The sequence below is a fragment of the Aythya ferina genome (genome assembly GCF_964211825.1).
Source record: "Aythya ferina genome assembly, chromosome: 1".
Taxonomy (NCBI): Eukaryota; Metazoa; Chordata; class Aves; order Anseriformes; family Anatidae; genus Aythya; species Aythya ferina.
In genome coordinates this window covers 160444146-160462590 of record NC_140296.1, presented here as the reverse complement: position 1 = coordinate 160462590, position 18445 = coordinate 160444146, and the positions used below count along the sequence as shown (strand labels likewise).

The following is an 18445-nucleotide window of genomic DNA, read 5'->3' as shown; positions in this document are numbered from 1 at the left end:
ACCGCTGCGGTGTGTACCGACAGGTACGTTTCCTTCTAAGGACTTCCAGTAGCAGGACCTCACTGCTAGTAACCCTCAAGAATTGTGAGAGCATGAGTATTTCTAAAGGCGTGCTGTTGAATTTGCTCATTGCGTGAGTTGATCTAACAGCTGGTTTATTTAAATTATAGCAAAGATAAAACATTGAGCAATCAGAGAAAGTATTAATTCAGAAGAAAAAAAAATAATATTAAAAGCTACTTTCTGTGCTAATTTGCATTTTTAGACTCTATATTCAGACTGCTTTTCTGATCAGTAGTAGAGTGACAGAATTTAATAAAATGAAATTTGGGGAATATTTAAAGCTGTGCTTTGCATTAACTTGCTAATAGAGAAATGGCTGTAGTATTGTGGTCTACTGTTACTATAAAAGAGAATCTTACCAGAATGGTGATTTCCTGTATAGTAACTGTTTTTTTTTCTTTTTTCTTTTTCCTTTTTTTTTTTTTTTTTCTTCTGGCATGTTCCTGACACTCCTACTTGCTTATGGGAATGAATATGTTGATCCTTGTGAATTGTAGAACCAATTGTGAAGAATGGCAGGCCTCCAACGTCTCACAGCATGCACTCATTTCTCCACCAATACACAGGATCTTTCAAGAAGCCCCCTTTACGGAGACCACATAGCGTCATAGGGGGCAGCCTCGGCTCTTTCATGGCAATGCCCAGAAATGGGAGCAGATTAGGTAATATACTATATTGTTTGTTTAAACTCATTTTCCTATGAGAATAATATCTGTATGGTTTCTTAGCAAGAGATATAGTTACTGTAATGCTTTAATAAATCTCTGGGAATACATTTTTTTTTTCTGGGGTTGTTGGAGAAACTTCTTTTTAAGGTACTAAATGTCTCTTAAAGATTTTCAGGAACAGCAATTATAAGAACTTACAGAAGTCATCCATTAATTTTTGACAAGTTACAAAATGCTCTCATAATGCCTTATAAGGAACCTGTATGTCCGGCTCAGTTAAGCATTGGTGAGGACTACAACAACTGAGTATGAGAAAAATAAAGGTTAATCATCCTATGTGTGGAATTGAAAAATACATGATGTATTATTTAGACTTCTCAGTAATACGGGGGGAAAAATTGCTTTTTTTCGGTGATAAAATAAGACCACTCAACTATAATTATCTTTTTGTTGTGGTGTTGAGCTATATTTGCAGTTCTGTTGGGCAAATGAGTTAGAAATATGTTTTGTCTTCTGCTTCAAGTAATTTGTCATGTTGCTGCCTCCAGTCACCGGTAATGTTTTACCCTGCTTTTATGTTATTTTAAATTATGTTTAATTAATTGATACTAGAAAATGAGAGCAAGCCGGTTTAATTAGAATTTTATGAATTTTTCAGTCTTTTGCCCTCCTTTCAAAGTGTGATATTTAAACTGATCTTGCTCAAGATTAAGCTACAAGTGAAGATACTCATCAAACCAATTATATCCTCCTCTGCTGTAATATCACTTATTACATTAAAAACATTGCCGCTTTACTGTTTATGTTACCATTCAGTCCAGGAAAAAGGAGAAAAAACAACATTCTGTCCTCTTGAATAGAGTTTTGCAGCTGTTATCACACACACACAACAAAACAGTTTTTTATGTGTGTATAGATTTGACTACAGGATAATTCCTGATTTTGCTCAGGTACTCAGGTTTTATATATTACTCTCCTCCTACCCTCCTCCATTTTTTTCCTAGACAAGCTTTGCTTGAGTAACAATTGTCAATAATCTAACAGGAAGACAATTTTTTTGTTTGTTTTGTTTTTTAAATGTATGTAAAGATACCTCTGCTTAGGACTACTTAGTGTTTTATGGGTTATTTGCCAAATCATCTGTATATAAAATATGTACTGGAACAGCAGAAATGTATACTTTTGTATTCCTGTATGTTGCATTTTAAAACATGTTAAGCATTTTTAAATGCGTGTTTGCCAATAACTCATCAAGCTTCCACTATAACTTCAAATGAGCTTTGCCTAAATATATATATATATTATATATAATCTTAGAATCATAGAATATCCTGAGTTGGAAGGGACCCTTAAGGATCATAGGTCAAGGGAGGTGATTGTCCCGCTCTACTCTGCGCTGGTGCGGCCTCACCTCGAGTACTGTGTGCAGTTCTGGGCACCACAGTATAAAAAGGACATGAAACTGTTGGAGAGTGTCCAGAGGAGGGCTACGAAGATGGTGAAAGGCCTGGAGGGGAAGACATACGAAGAATGGCTGAGGTCACTGGGCCTGTTCAGCCTGGAGAAGAGGAGGCTGAGGGGAGACCTCATCACAGTCTACAACTTCCTCGTAAGGGGGTGTCGAGAGGCAGGAGACCTTTTCTCCATTAACACCAGTGACAGGACCCGCGGGAACGGGGTTAAGCTGAGGCAGGGGAAATTTAGGCTGGACGTCAGGAGGGGGTTCTTCACAGAGAGGGTGGTTGCACACTGGAACAGGCTCCCCAGGGAAGTGGTCACTGCACCGAGCCCGTCTGAATTTAAGAAGAGATTGGACTGTGCACTTAGTCACATGGTCTGAACTTTTGGGTAGACCTGTGCAGTGTCAAGAGTTGGACATATATATACATATTATATATATATATATATATATATATATATATATAAATAATTAAAAATATATAAAAATAATTAAAAAGCAATATATATATATATATTGCTTTTTAATTATTTTCTGATTTTCTCAGTGGTATTTCAAACCTGAAAAATACTAATGCATAAGCCATACAAAATAATGTAATTTGTTTTTCAGGTGATCAAATTTCGTGTGTTTACCTGACACAATTTGAAAGTCTTAGTCTGTAGGAAGTGTTACAATACCATATGTTAAATAGCTACAGATTCCTGCAGAATTTGTAATTTCATTAAGTAGTGTTCAATAGTGTGCACTAAAACACCTCTGTTTCTTCTGAATGCAGTGATACCTGTTCTGCAATGCTATGGTGCATTCTTTGTTAGGGTTCTCTGAGTCTGAGTTTTTTACATCTTTTTCATCATCTATTTTCCTTTTTTCTCTGTAAGGAATAGTCTTTGGAAGCTCTTTGTTTTATTATCCCCTCCTTATCTGATGAAAATTTAAGCTATGTTATATAGTAGCATTTGTCTGCACAAGCAAAATTACTTATGTTCTCTCCACTGTTTCTTTGCATCTTTCCTCCCTCTCTTTCTACCATATGGGAATGGTTATTACTCAGCAGGATGCTGATTTTTTTTTTTCCATTGGGATAATGACATCAGAAATTAAATAGTCAAATATCCCACACTACATGAAGTTGTTTTTTTTTTCCTTTGGTACCTTCATCATATTTTCTTTCAATTTTTTCTTCTAGTCCAGTGGTGGGAACTTGCTATTAGAGACCCTTGAAATAGCATGAAATGGTGGCAGTAAGAGGATGGTTAATTGGTTAAAACAAACAAACAAGACCTGCCCACAAGTGCATTCTCAGGCTGATTTGCTTTTGAATGAAATTATAACAATTGGTCGTGATACCTGGGAGGAGTATTTGTTTTCTGAGCACTGATTATGAATTCCTGATGTTGTGGTAATGTGTAAAATCGTAAAACATTATTTTTAGAATTTTCTGCCTGAAAAAAACATTTCTGTTAGTTTAAGTATTGTAAAATGTTTTGTAAAGATAGAAAATTCTGGCTTATCTCTAAGAAGTCTGTCTTGAACATGTTGTAATTCTTTCTTTTTTTTTTTTTTAATCTAGTTTCCAGTTATTTTGATAGTTTTCAATAATGTAGAAGACTCTCAGGCCAAACTGTGACAGCCACGCCACCGATACGGATGTTGAGTTGTTTAGCTCACATATATCTGGATAGCTTCTAAATTGCTGCACTTCCAGAAGCGTTTAACTGCTGTTATCTATTATGGAGCCAGAATTAATAAACTGATTTTGGAGTTGATCTGGCTGAATGCAGGGCTGACTTAACTGTCCTTGTTCCATATTTATGTTACTGGGAACATTGAAGAGGTGTTTGGAATACCCAAAGCCAGCTCTGGCTGGCATGGATCTCAGGCTAACCATCCTGGTGATCTTTACTAGCAGCAGCAGCTTATCTGTTTTTGCTAGCTGTGTTGATACAGTTATGGAGATGTTTTGTTTCAATTTGATGTTTCCATACTGCTTTATATTTTAATCATGTTAATAGCAAAGGCAATTTCTCAGTATTGCCTTCCTCAATTTGAGTTGTTAGTAAAACTGGTAATAAAATTTAGCCACTTAATAGAAAAGTAAGCTTTAGGAAAGAATTCCTTGAAGGAATCCAATATGCAATTCTTGTGATTTTTATTTATTTATTTTATAATCATTGGAAATAAGATAGAAAGATCATGCAGTCTGACTCACTACTGACTAATTAGTGGGTATTATTTTAGCTCATTTGGAGGAGTTTTCATCTGTTACACTGAAGGTTCCCTTCACTAACTTCTTTTGTGGTGCACTCCTCTCAACTGAAATGAGGACAACCTTTTCTTTTAAATGTACTTCCATAATTTTGTTGCTATATTGCAGTCATCTAGACCTTTTTATTACACAGCCATACTGGGTATTTAATTTGGTATGTAGACTACATTAAAATAAACATCTTCATAAGAGAATGGTTGTGGTATTCAGTGAAAGCAATTCAATAAATTATTGAACCATTAAAACCTCTGAAGACTATGCAGGTTGGCTTTGGTGCAGGTGAACTTGCCTTTAGAAAAGCTTGGTGAAATTAAAGAATTATTTGCATGATTTTCATCATTGCTTAATTAAATATTATCATCATGCAGCAGTATAAAATGATCAAAATGCCTCATTCCAGTTCCTACGCTATTAAAATAATGAACATAAAGCTCTACTAGTACCTTTTTAATTTAATAAAATAAAGGGACACATTTTTAAAAAGCTCAAAGTATCCCTATTTGGAATATAATTAAAACATTTGCAAACTCTTACAGATAGGAGCTGTTGCGTAATCAGCCTATCAGAAATTCAGGCATGTGCTTAATGATAGATTTATTTGGATGGTACCAACAATATCTTGCTTAAAATCTTTAGGTCCGTTGTGAGTATGTAGCTTATCAAGACATATCAAAATTAATCATATCACTGTAGTTTTCAAGATAGACTGACCGTATCTTGTTTAAGTTTGAAATAGTATATTTTCGACTTGAATGGGGCAGACCCACTTTGTCTTCTCATTCCTGATTTGTAAAGAGCAGAGTGGCCTTACAGCTAAAATATCTGTTCCAAATGTATGGTTATGTGTTACTGGTTCTTGAAATATTCCCTAGTTTTGTATTATTGCATAGGTACTCTTTTTAGTAGAATTATCTTTGTCAACTAGGGTACTCTTTGTAGTTGTGGATGTTGCATTTTGAAGTGTATTTTTTACAGCAATTTCATAATAAATAGGCTTTTGTGAATTGGACAGCATGTGTTCCAAGATAACAAGTATGACAGTATCAGTCACGATTACTTTCATGAAAGTGTCAGTCTCTCTCTCTCTCGCCCTCTCTCTCTCTCTCTCTCTCTTTTAATGATGCAATTGCTTCATGGCTTAGAATACAATACCTCTTTAGTTTCATGAATCCTACTTTGTGAGGTTGCCTAGATAACTGTCTCTTGTCTAGCTTCTCTAAAGAAAGCTGGCTTTGGGGCCTCACCAGTGGACTTAGACTAACACAAGGATAGATAGATTGGGTAGCAACAGCTAGCAGCTGTTACACTTAATTTTACAAGGAAAGTCTTTAGAATTGTAATTGCTAAAACAGATAACATCTCTCAGAAAAGTCTTTTAAAAAGAATTGTTTTTAAAGAACTCATAGAATCATAGAATATCCTGAGTGGGATGGGACCCACAAGGATCACCGAATCCAATTCCTGGCTTCACACAGGACTGCCTAAATATTAAACCATTTGTGTGAGAGTTTTATCCAAATGCTTCTTAAACTCGAGCAGGCTTTGGGGCCATTCAAGTTTTGCTGAAATCCAAAAAGATCACAGCAACTGGCTTCCTTTGGTTAACTAGATGGGTAACCTTGTCATAAAAGGAAATTATGTTCAGTAATCAGGATTTCCCCCTCATGAACCCGTGTTGGCTGTGACCAATAACTACAATGTCTTCCTAGTGTTTTTCAATAACTCCCAAAATAATCTCCATGATTTTAACAGGCATTGAAGTGAGACTGGCAGGCCTGTCGCCTGGCAGTACCAGGGTCGTCTTTTTTGCCCTTCTTGAAAATTAGGACAGCATTTGCTAGCTTCCAGTCAACTGGGGCCTTTCCAGATTCATTCCCAAGAATGCTTAAAAATAATTGAGAGGTCTCACAATGACATCAAGCAGCACTTTGAGTACCCTGGGATGAATCCCATCAGGCCCTATGGGTGTATGTGCATCACTGATATGGTGAATGTGCTGTGTACCAGATACGATAATGCTGAGATAATAGTCTTGCTGCAAATAATGTTTTCAATAATGGTTTTATATTACTAAAAACAATTTTGTACAGCTTGCTACAGATCTTTAAAAACACAGCTATCGAGTTTCTGTAGAGAATGAGAGAGATCTTGCAGAGATTTGGCAAAAAGTAACATTTTGTCTACTTAGTTTAAGGTTAAAGCTGATCTTTGGAAATCACTTTCTGACAATCTTTTTCCTCTTGTTCACTAACATTTCTTTAGAAGCACTGATGAATATTTGTATTGTTTGAAACCTGAAGATCGCTCCTTATTACACAAGAAATGCAGTTTATTTTTTCCCTTTCATTCCAAATCTGAGCATGACTTGCTGGCAAAATTCTGATGCGTTGTGGTCTTTTAATCAAAATTCAGTTTAGATCCACACTGCTGCTGAAAATTTTGCTTTGTGTATGGGATATTCACTTAATTCGTGTATTTAATTACAATACTTTTGATTTAAAATGCTGCCAGTACCTTATGAGTTAATCTTTTTATATCCATTCTGTTTTCTCTAAAAGGAAATTCTTTGTACTAAGGAAGAATTTGGTCCTTTGAAGTCTACATGGTTCTATGTGAGCTAAACTAGACAAACATTTTAGAAGATGTGTTGATAACCAAATTTTGGCCTGAAGGGTTTTTTTCTTGAAAATCCAGCTTGCTTTCTTGCTGATAGTGATGAAACCTACACATTCTCTTTTTGCTTTTTATTGCTGTAATTCTGTGCAAATGTTAAATATTCTCAGGTATTCTGGTGGTAAGATTGAATTGAGCTCTGCATGTTTTGTTCACATAAGTGTTTTTTCAGAGTAGAGTTCTGGAATTTTTTAGTTGTTTCTCATGTTCTCTTTTACCTTGTACAAGATCATGCTTAATACCTAAAAACAGTAGAGGTCAGGCAATTTGTCTTTTGAAGCATCTCTTTTGTAGGTGTAATTATCACAGAATCATAGAATATGCTGAGTTGGAAGGGACCCACAAGGATCATCGAGTCCAACTCCTGGCTTCACACAGGACCACCTAAGTATTAAACTATATGTCTAAGAGCTTTGTCCAGACACCTCTCAAACTCCATGAGACTTGAGCTAAGTCTCATGGAGACATCAGCCTGCTCTACTCTGGGCTGAACAAAACAAGTGACTTCAGCTGCTCCACACATACCTTGTTCTCTAGACCCTTCACCATCTTTGCAGACATCCTTTGAATGCTTTTAAATAGTTTTATGTCTTTTTTTTTATACAGTGGTGCCCAAAACTGCACACAGTACTCAAGGTGAGGAGGGTGCACCAGCGCAGAGCAGAGCAGGACAGTCACTTCCCTTGACCAGCTGGCAATGCCATGCCTGATGCGTGCCAGGGTTCAGCTGGTCCTTCTGGCTGCCAGGGCACACTGCTGGCTCATGTTCAACTTGCCACCAACCAAAACCCCAAATCCCTTTCTGTGTAGTTACTATCCAGCATCTTGTCCCTCAGTCTGTACATAACATCCAGGGTTGCCCCTTTCCAGATGCAGAATCTGGCACTTACCCTTGTTAAACTTCATATTGTTGGCGATTATCCAGCTCTCTTAATTTGTCAGGATCTCTCAGCAAGGCCTCTTTACCCTTCAGGGAGTCAACAGTTCCTCCCAATTTAGTGTAATCTGCCAATTTACTTAGTATACCTTCAAGTTCTGCATCCAAGTCATTTATGCAAACTTTAAAAGAGAAATGCCCCTAAAATGGAGCCCCACAGAACCCCACTAGTGACTGTGGAGTTAGATACTAGCGGTATTTAATCTGTATAGTAATTTGGAGCTCAGATATTTCACAGGTGAGGATGGAACATTTTTTAGAGTGAATTGCTTATATGACCAATTTCCTTTCTGTGATTCTGTGATTCTATTGTGAATGCTTTTGCAATTCACTTGCATCTTTATGCTATTAAAGACACCACCATGATCTTCTCTTCATTCTTTATAGTACTTGTCTTCCAAGTCCTGGAATATTCTGTGCTGCTAAAAAGTAACTTATATGTACATATATAACATGTGTAAACTGTTTTATGTGGATGAATCTACAGGATTGTGTTAAAAGTACTAGTTTAAATTTTTGTAAAGATCCTGCAGTATCATGTAACTCAAGCTGTGTGTTATTAATATTTCCCCATAAAATAATAAATATCACTAAATTCTTACTGAATCCCAGGTCCTCTGCTGAACTGACTTGTGCATTGGAGGCCTCTGTTCAAGCAGTCAGAATATGTCCCGTTCCTCCACACATACACGCCAGTGGTTTTTACCCCTACAATTTCTGTATTTGACATTCTGAAAATAACATCTATACTTTTCAGTGTTTTGTTTGTTTGTTTGTTTTTAATTTTCCGAAAATATATTTACGTGTCTAGCATCAGGTAGTCTGAAAGTCTTAAATATTCTCATTAATGTTTTATATATTTTCCAGTGAATCTCAGGTTTCCTTTGCAAACACAAGTTTCTTAATACAAGAGCAGCAAAACAAGAAGAGTTAATGAGGGAGTTCAGGAACTGAAATCGTGAGGGGAAGGTGGCTTGTAGGAATTAAAATTAGGATTTGACTGTCTGTCTTCTGTTTTGGAAAATTCAGTTCTGCTGCAAACCAAGTAAGAAAAATGATAATGAAGTTTGCATATGAATTTTATGAAGTAATGCTTTTCATTTTGCAATTTGTGAGGCATAAATGTATCAGGACTACCATGGCTGGGATGAGCTTTTGATATAAAAACTACTGCACAGTATAGATACAGTTTTCTGTCTGTACAAGAGAGTTGTTTAGTGGAATATTGATTGATTGTTTTCATTATTTCTTTTTGATTATTTTTAAGATATTGTTCATGAAAATCTGAAAATGGGGTCAGATGGTGAAAGTGACCAAGCTTCTGGAACATCATCTGATGAAGTTCAGTCTCCCACTGGTGTTTGTCTCAGAAATCGGATACACAGACGAATCTCAATGGAGGTAATTTACTTCTCACACAAAGATTGTTTAAATTGACAAGAAAGATGGAATTTGTTTTAGATGTTCTTTAAAATTGGTTGTCTTCTCAATCAATTTTAAATGTTCTGACATCCTTAGTGTAGAGAGCATTATTATAGTAGTGCTTAAATGTCTGTCTCCAGTTGTCACAAATCAGACCATTATCTTGCGTTGTTGATGATCTGCTTGTTTTGAAAAGCTAAATATGTTTTGAAACTTTTTTCATGAAGAGTTTAATAAGGGTAGGTTTAGAATACCTTTCCTTCACATGTTGTGCAACTCATCAAGTACGTTGAAGAAAATGTGGTGTGTGTGTATATATATATATATATATATATATAATACTTTTATTTTTTTTTTTTTTACATAAAACTGGTTTCTGATCTTTCTAAAACTAATACTGCAGAGAAGTGATGGTCCTGACTGCTTCAGCCTTTCTCTCTCTTCCTGTTTTTTAATGAACGGAACTTTACAGGATGGTAAACAAAAGGAGGAAAAGTACCTTATGAATAACTGTGCACATAATTTCCTTTATTTATGAGTCTCATTATGAATACTAGCCACCCTTGTGCTTGCTTTGTTGTCGTTTCCCTTGGCAAAGAAAAACAGAACACTTCCCTGTTTCTTGAGTATGTAGAAGTTAACATTATAATGATGCCTTTGTTACATAAGCATGTAAAATTTTGCAGTTGCTCCATTATAGCATATATACCATTATGCATAGTTTGCAAGATTTTACATCTTCTTTCAAAGCATGATACAAAATACAGGATTGGAGAAGCAGATCTGAATAACTTATAGTAGGGTGCGCATGCCAAAAATTTTTGATTTGTGAGGCGCTCCATTATGGTTGGAATTCCAAGACTCCAAGCATGTAATCCTGGTCCAATTCCAAGAACTTATGAATTATTTGTATTAATTATTTATATCTTTTCCAGCACCTGTTTTTTCTTTGTCTGGGAATTCCTGAGTTCATCTATTAATCTTGAGTTTAATCTAAAGACTGTTAAAATTGGACCTTTTTTGCATGGGAGACCTAATTTAATTCAATTAATTTATGCAGGATGCTTCCATTAAGAAAATAAAAAAGTCATCTTGAATCTTGCGCATTACTCTTTCAGTGGCTTTCAGATTTTTTTTATTTCAGTTTTGTTTATTCAGTGCTGATCTTCTCGTTTTTCTCTAAATTCCAACTGCTTGTTTCTGATTCTTGAAATTAACATTATTTTTTTCATTGACAGGCACAGTCAATGAGAGTAGTAATTTTTGGCAGGTATTTGTGTATGTTCTGTGAGAACTTTAACATTTCCCCCAAATCACTTCAGTGTTGATTTGATGACCTTTAAAATAAGTTTTCAAGCATATGTCTGAAAACACTCTTACTTCTGAGTGTGAATTGTACTGTCATTGATAGTATTTTTTAGTTGACAGAAGTTTACTCCTTTGAAGTGGTTTGTAGCATAGGTGGGTTTTTTACCTGTTTGTGCATGCCAGAGAAAAAGAACTGTAACAGTCTTTCTAGCCTTTATTAAAATACCTTTCTAATCATAATCTTTTCAGTGTACTTTATCTAGTTTCTTAATCAAAAACACCTTAAGTGATTACGTTGTCTGTCTGTCTTCATCCTATTTTTCCCGTGGGTCGTTCTCAGTCAGTTTTGACAGGTGGATAGAAATCTCAGATGCTAATTTTCTACTAATTTCTGTGGAAAAAAAAGCTCTGAATCAGGAGAGACTACTAATGCATCTGCTGCATCTACTACTGGGAAAGATGTAGCCTTTTTTAAAATACCACAGGATCCACATAGGAGTTGAGTCTCAATAAGAACATCCATGGAAAACCTGGTTTTCCTGGTTTTGCTGTTCACCAAATGGGATCACTTGCTTCCTTGTTTGCCTGCCTTGGGTGATTTGTGTTATCACCCAGGATAACACAAGGAAACGGTCTTTGTTGAGAAGTTTCTGTTATTTCAGTTTTGTTTTGTTGGTGTGTAGGGATCTGTCATCTCTAGACATATTCCCTTTATATCCATTTAGGATGAGTTACAGCTGTATGTTGCCCATACAGGTTGGAATAAATTAGAGTGTGTCATAGCCTTTATTTGCTGTAGTCTGTTGAAGTCGTTAATCACATTTGAAATCCATTTCAAAATATATGGGATTAAAATATCCAAAGTTGGATAAACTCAGCAAAACAATATTCCTTGTTCCTCTGCATTATACTAAATGTGTCACAAGGACTACATCCTTGTGTTTAGTTTGGCTAATATTCATTGCTTTAGTAAAACTTTTGTGTATCATTTCTTAATATATGTTTGTTTCTCTCTACTGAATTGAAAGAAGTCCTGATTTTTATTTTTTTAAAGAAACAAATCAGGTAAATCTGAAATCTTGGAATAGTTCTCTTTATTTGTAACAACTTTTTGTATATAATGAGGTTTTTTTAATGCTCAAAATCCTCTAAATTCTGCAGATTAGCAGCCCATCAAAAAAAATAAAATAAAATGCTTGCTAAAAACATGCTGTAGTCAAAGTGCAAATTGTTGATACTGTGTATTAGTATTCTTGGGATGTTTTGTATATCAGAATACACATTTTGATCGTTAGTGTTCACCACACTACTACTTCCTCTGTAATTGTAAAATAATTCAGAACTAGAAATAAAATTAAAACCTTGTGGGAAAGCAAACAGATTCTCCTGTCAGAGTCATAGAATGGTGCGAATGACTCTTGTCGGTAGTATTTGAAAGATTCTGCTGGGGAAAAGTCTGATTTTTCTGGAAAAAAAATATATATATACAGATATCCTGGAAGATAGATAAGTGCAAAATACCCAATACAGATGTAAGTAGAAAAATGTTTGTTCTAGTGGAATCTTCATAGCAATAGAAACCTGAAATTTCATAGCCATAAAATGACCGTGTTAGGTAGGAAATCATCATGCTGCGATGTAAGCTAAATTTGATGTATTTTAGATACGAAGCGGTAATACTGCAAGTGAGAGAGGATCATGATCAGCAGCTGGGTTGAAAACTTCCTATCCAAAGTAGCAGCCATGGAGATAGCAGCTTTCAGTCCATCATCCCCCTAGCTGACACAAAATTTAGGCCAGTGTGATTTCTATATACAGAGAGCTTTGGAATTTGACAACATTGCAGTGGTGGGACTAGGTAGATTTATTTAAAAAAAAAAATCCTTGTTAGCATATTCTTAGAAAAGTAAGAGAACATACTAGAATCTCATTGCATTGTCTAGACGAAATTTATTTTGCGTGTAACCCACAGACTACTAACGGTCCGTAAAGCAGTTGCTTCCCCCCCACCCCATTCAGGAACCATATTGACACTAGTCGTAAACGTGTATTGTGTGGAGAATTTGACTCACATCAGCTGTTAGTTTTTAATTTAAAAATTTACTAATACAGTGTTAATAGTAATGATTACTTAGTAAATCAGTAAAACTGTTTATCAGAGCAGATACATAGAATCACTTTTTTTTTTTCCTAAGTTTCAGGAGCAAGGCAGCCTGAGAGTGAATGCCTGTGTGTATTTTAACTGTAGGTGTTTTCATCATATGAGAAACACCTCTCCAGATCATAGAGTTGCAGCTTAGAGCATTTTTGTTTTGATTTGCTGAAAAAGAAGGCATAGGTGGTAATGCATTAATATAAATACACGTTTCAAGCTGTAAACGTTCATTGGAGGCCTTGTGCCCTGTGTGCTGGGTAGTGAATGCTTCGTTAAGGACGGTAGTGGATAAAAAATAGGGAGACACAGTCTGTGCAAATTGAAACATCTGTTTCCCTTTCCCAGAAGTCCAAGGTCTGTAAGCTGTCTTCGTATGTGAACTGGCGGAGGGCCATAACCCACTGTTCACCAGCCTGTTTCCCAGATATTTTATCCTGAGAAACAGTTCTTATCCATCTGACTGTCACATTAGTGGCAGGAGCTTGTTCCAGATCAGACTGCTCCTACCACATTGCTGTAGGGTATAATTTTCCCCTGGGAGGATTAGCTGCAGGTTTAGTGCTTTTAGCTCAAAAGAGAAAAATACAAAGGCCATGAAGTGAGGCTATAATTAGGTGTGAGTTGTACTGGTTACCTTCAGAAAGAAAAAATGAAATGTAGATGAAAAATAAGGATTTGGTGAGCCCACCCTTTTACCAGGGTTATGTCTGATACAGGAGTCTTGGCTGATACAGCTTGAATAACTAAATGGGCTGTCAGTCCAGCTAGGCAAATATACCTGATCCAGAGGAAAACCCACAAAATTAATTGAGATTTAAATGAATCTACTGCTAATATTTTCCGGTTTTAGGCTTTAAATGAGAACACTGCTCATAGATTGTCATTTCCATGTGTAAATAGGGCACTGTAGCCTGGATAGCAGTACTGATTCAGGCTTTCAGTCAGAGGCCATACAGTGTTTTCTCCCGTCATTAGTTTTAGCAGCAGGAAAACACATTGCAGGAAGCACTGCATCAAAGACAAGCCTGAGCATTCAGCCCTACATCTCTTGCCTACTTGCCAGGGTGCCTTGGATTACTAGCAGGCATTACTACACAGTGCCTGTTGGGTCAGGCTTCGCTAAGCAAAAATTCTTCCTCCCTCCTTACTTCTGTGGCTGTCAGCTCTTTCTGCCTTATTTACTGGATTTTGTCTAATTTCTATCTGCAATTCCAGAGAATGTGTAGATCTGCTCACCTCTGCTGTGAATCTATGGTCAACTACCACTAGATACGAAATAGAGAAGGAAAGTGAAGCTGAATACAATCAAGACCATTTTTAATTTTATATCTTCTACGTGTTCGCGGTATTACCCGTTTTCAGTCATGCTTGGAAGCTGTGTCAACCTTTTGCAAGGTTACACAAGAAAATATGCTGTTCTTTTTGTGAACTCCTACTTTCAGATTCACGTGAAGCTTGACACTTTGGAAATCCCTCCTCTAAAAACACAAGTCCACATTCTAAATTACTAGCATGATCTTGACGAAAGTGGTGGAACTCCTTTTATTCTATTTGATAGGCAGACTTTGATTTCTTCTTCTGCAGAAGAAAATTGTCACTGCCACAAGAAAAATAATCTCAGTTTGGATAACAGACAGACTTCTGGAACCCGCCTTTTATTAGATCTTTTGGGAATAGGGATAACTGTCTGATATTAGTGATGGATGCCTTTTTGCCCTTCTGTTAGGGACTTCTACAATCCTAAAAGTTCTTGCAAATCCTATTTTCCTTAGTTACTGCATTTGGTGGTACCCGAGGATGGAGTATTTGCTTTTTTGCTTTTGTTCTTTCATAACTCAGTTCCCCTTTTAAGATCCGTGCTTTAAGTCCCATTTACAAGTAATGTGCTATTGTATTGGATAGCCATCTACATCTATAGTGTCCAGCCATCTACAAATCAGATCTCATTTGGATGACTGGAATGCAGCAGGTGGGAAGTTATTAGCATGTGGATGCAGCTTCATACCCTGCATTCCAGCCTCGCTGTCCTGTCCAGTAGGTCAGATTTCCAGTTCCTGAATTCAAGAATTTGATTTGTTCTGAATTAGCCAATTTCCTCATGGGACTTCGCCCTGCTAGTTGCTGCTTTATGTTGATGTGAATGTTTCATTATTAGGAGTTAACGTTAGAGAGTCTCTGTTAGACTGCTTGTGTTGTTGGCATTGTCTTGGATCAAAACCTTACTGCTTCTGCTGCAACTTCATTTGGTTTGCTAGTTCTTCTTTCATTATCTCTTGGGTCTCTTGCTGTCTAGCAATGAGAATTTTTCAGGAAGAGTGTATTGGAAATAAAAGATTATTTTACCGCTCAGGATCCTGACTTGTGCCGTCAGGGCTCCAAGCTCGTATTTTTTGCTGTGATCTGTTTCTCTTTGGATTTTTTCCAAAAAAAAAAAAAAAAAAATCCATTTCCCTTGTCTCGCAAGCTAACCACTTTGTTATCTTTTTCTTCTGAGCAGTTTCTCCTACTCCTCTGTTAGAGAAATTGATCAAAACATACATAACTCTATGCTGAAAAATCAGAAAGTTGTAGTAATAAAGGAAGCAGAGCTTTTATTAGAATTTGTTACACCTCAGCTCCTACCACTGAGTCAAACAGCCACCAGACCGTCAGTATCAGCAGGGCTTATGTTAAGAGACTAAGGCCACTTTTGGTACAATTTAATAGTACCAAATTTTTGGTGTATTGATACACGTGACAAAAAGAAAGTAATATCTCACGTTTAAATTTTATTTATCCTTTCTCAGATTTTTTCAAAACTGGTTTTATGTATCACACGCATTTGTTTTGTTTTCATTAGTTGTGAATAGAAGCTCTTGGAATGCAGTTTCTCTGAATACTATATTTGTGCTATACAGTTTCAGCTTTACACCTTAAAACTGCTGGTGGAGATGTGAAATAAATGAAAAACTGCCTCTTTTTAAAAATAATAAAAAAGAATAGTTTTTATTCAGCTAGTCAGTGGTCTAAACAACATATCCATGGAATTAAGATTCTTGTTAAAAGTATTTTGATGAAGAAATGGTTCAGAATGCATACTTGTGACTTTTTATGTGAAAAAAATCCTGCCTATTGAACTATAATTCTAATTTCATCATTTCAAGCATACAGATTGTTACAAATACTAACGGAAAATATTTAAAATATTTCTCTTTATAAGTTTGTAATTACACTAAAGTAAATAAAAGCAAAGCTAGCTGTTTGCATTTCTTTTTTCTGACTTTTTACAAATTATTACATATTTTTCAGTGGCCATAACTACTGTAGAGGTTGGTGATAATTTTCTTGAATTGGCAGTAAAGTCCTTGCTTTGTTTATTGACGTAAATAGATGAGCTAGAAAACTGTGACTCCTAGTCCCAAAATAGAGGTTAAACCTTTGAATTCTTAGTAATATCTTATTGATGACATTTGTCTCCGCATCCCAGCATCAAAACTGACAAACTTTGTTATGCTGGAGAGGGGGCAGGGAATAAGCAATATCTGTGGTCATTGGTATTCCGAGCATGAAGCAGCCTCTGGGCTCAGTCTTATGATAAAATTCCTGAGAATATTTTGCATACTTGATCTGAAAAAAAAAAAAAAAAACAACAACAACAAAAACACCCTCATGATTTAATTGATTCATGAATTCCATATCTTGGATCATTTCTGTCTCAAATATAAAAATGCTTGAAATTGATGCTTTCTTGAATCGTGCTGCATTTCAATAGGGTGGCTAAGGAACAGCATGGATTTATGGAGTGAGAAATAGCAGTGATCTTTTGCAGATGTGTCTTAAGATTGTATTTTCACTACTGCTTCTCACAGAAGAAAAGGTACTTTGACACTTTCTGCAGATTTAATGTAATAGAAATCAATTCATTGTGGTTTAATGTTTTCGGGGGAAAAAGTAGTATCAGCAATAACATTCAAGTACAAAGGACAACGTAGTAGTTGGATGTAAACCATGCTGCGGGAGGCGTAAAAAATGCACATTCTGCATCACAATGGCATTGGTTACACCTGTTTGTAGAGTGTGTTTCTGTTCTATGGTGATCATGGCGTTATAATCCATGTTTTAGCACCAAGGATTTCCTGAGATTGAGAGTCAGATAAATGTTGTCTAGCTACTTGTATGTTTTTGAGTGGTCCTTTTAAAGACCTTTTATAATCTGTTGGAATAATTTTTGTCCACAGTGTGCTGTGGAACTGCAATAAAAATGATAGCCCATTTCCGAGTACTTTCACAAAGGACAGACTGGATATGTCATCTGTACACATGCTCACTCTCTCCTAGCTCCATGATAAATGGTGATATCTTGAGCCTATTATTTGTATTACAGGCATATTTAGGAGATTGCACTCTAATTCTCAAAAGCACTAACAGTGTGCAAAGCCATTTTTTATGTGAGGGTATGAATAACTACACAAAGAGATCTTAGTAAGCTGTTTATCAACTCATGGTACATAAAATTTAAACATAAATAAATAAACACAGAGGTAATGATGATTTTATATACTGAATAGGAAAATGGGTATGGATAACTCATCCCAGCTGTTAAAATAGTGGTTTTGGTTACAGTAATTGAGGCTTGTTTATAAAGACGTGAAAATAGCGTGCTGTATGGATGGTATAGGTTTCTTTTGGTGGATGTGTATGCTAGTGTTTTGATTCAGGATCTTGGCAGTGTCTAAATCTACAGTGCTGTAACCAAACAAGAAAAATCTGTACGCATATATTCTCTGAATCTGGGTTGTTTTTCTCTATTTGTTTTTGCCTCTGGCAATCTTGTAGTATGTCATAATTCTGTAGAGGATAAAGTTGGCTTGAACTGTGTTAACTGTCATTTGACAAAAATGCACTGAAATTTGATAAAGCAGCCTTCAGAAAAAACGTCTACATGGTATCTGATACTGAAATGGTGCAGTAAGTACATGCATGTAAGGGTGTATATTAGTGTGTTTAAATTCTTATAGGCATAAGCAAATGTTTTTCAAGTCATTTTGTGTGTCATGAAGTAGTGCATCATACACATTTTTACATGAAATCTGAAAGAAAAGTATACTATAAAAAGATTAAAGATTAAAAGTGGGATTTTTTTTTTTTGAGTAAGCATGAAACTGAACTGTATTGCGTAGAGGGCTAGATGATGTAGCATTTCAGATCTCATTAAGCATTCTCCAGTGAACAAAAGCACTATAACTTATTAGTGAACAGCTTGTGCTTGCAGCTGACGTGTCTTGCTGGTGCTTGCTAAAACTAGTGAGAAGGCTGATTCAGACTGATGCTTACACAAGAGAGCAAATCGTTCTCACTTGATTTATAGTGGATTGTTTGGGCTGTCAGATTGCTGTCTGTAGACTTAGAAGAACAATTATTTTTCTTTGTGAGGCTGTTAACAAAACTTCAGTGATGTTATTTAGCAGTATCAATTCCAAAAAGATAAGCTAAAATCTTAGGGAGAGGTGGG

The 18445-nt window shown here is 36.0% G+C and overlaps 1 protein-coding gene across 3 annotated transcripts in view; it reads left to right on the top strand.

The window, feature by feature from the left end:
- The window catches only part of CDK17 (cyclin dependent kinase 17), a 95789-nt gene that overhangs the window by 50074 nt on the left and 27270 nt on the right, over nucleotides 1-18445 (top strand). For all 3 annotated transcript variants that reach the window (XM_084496505.1, XM_084496507.1, XM_084496506.1), the window contains 2 exons: nucleotides 561-725; nucleotides 9337-9470. In XM_084496505.1, the coding sequence (XP_084352631.1) occupies nucleotides 561-725; nucleotides 9337-9470 (299 nt within the window). The remainder of the gene's footprint in view (nucleotides 1-560; nucleotides 726-9336; nucleotides 9471-18445) is intronic.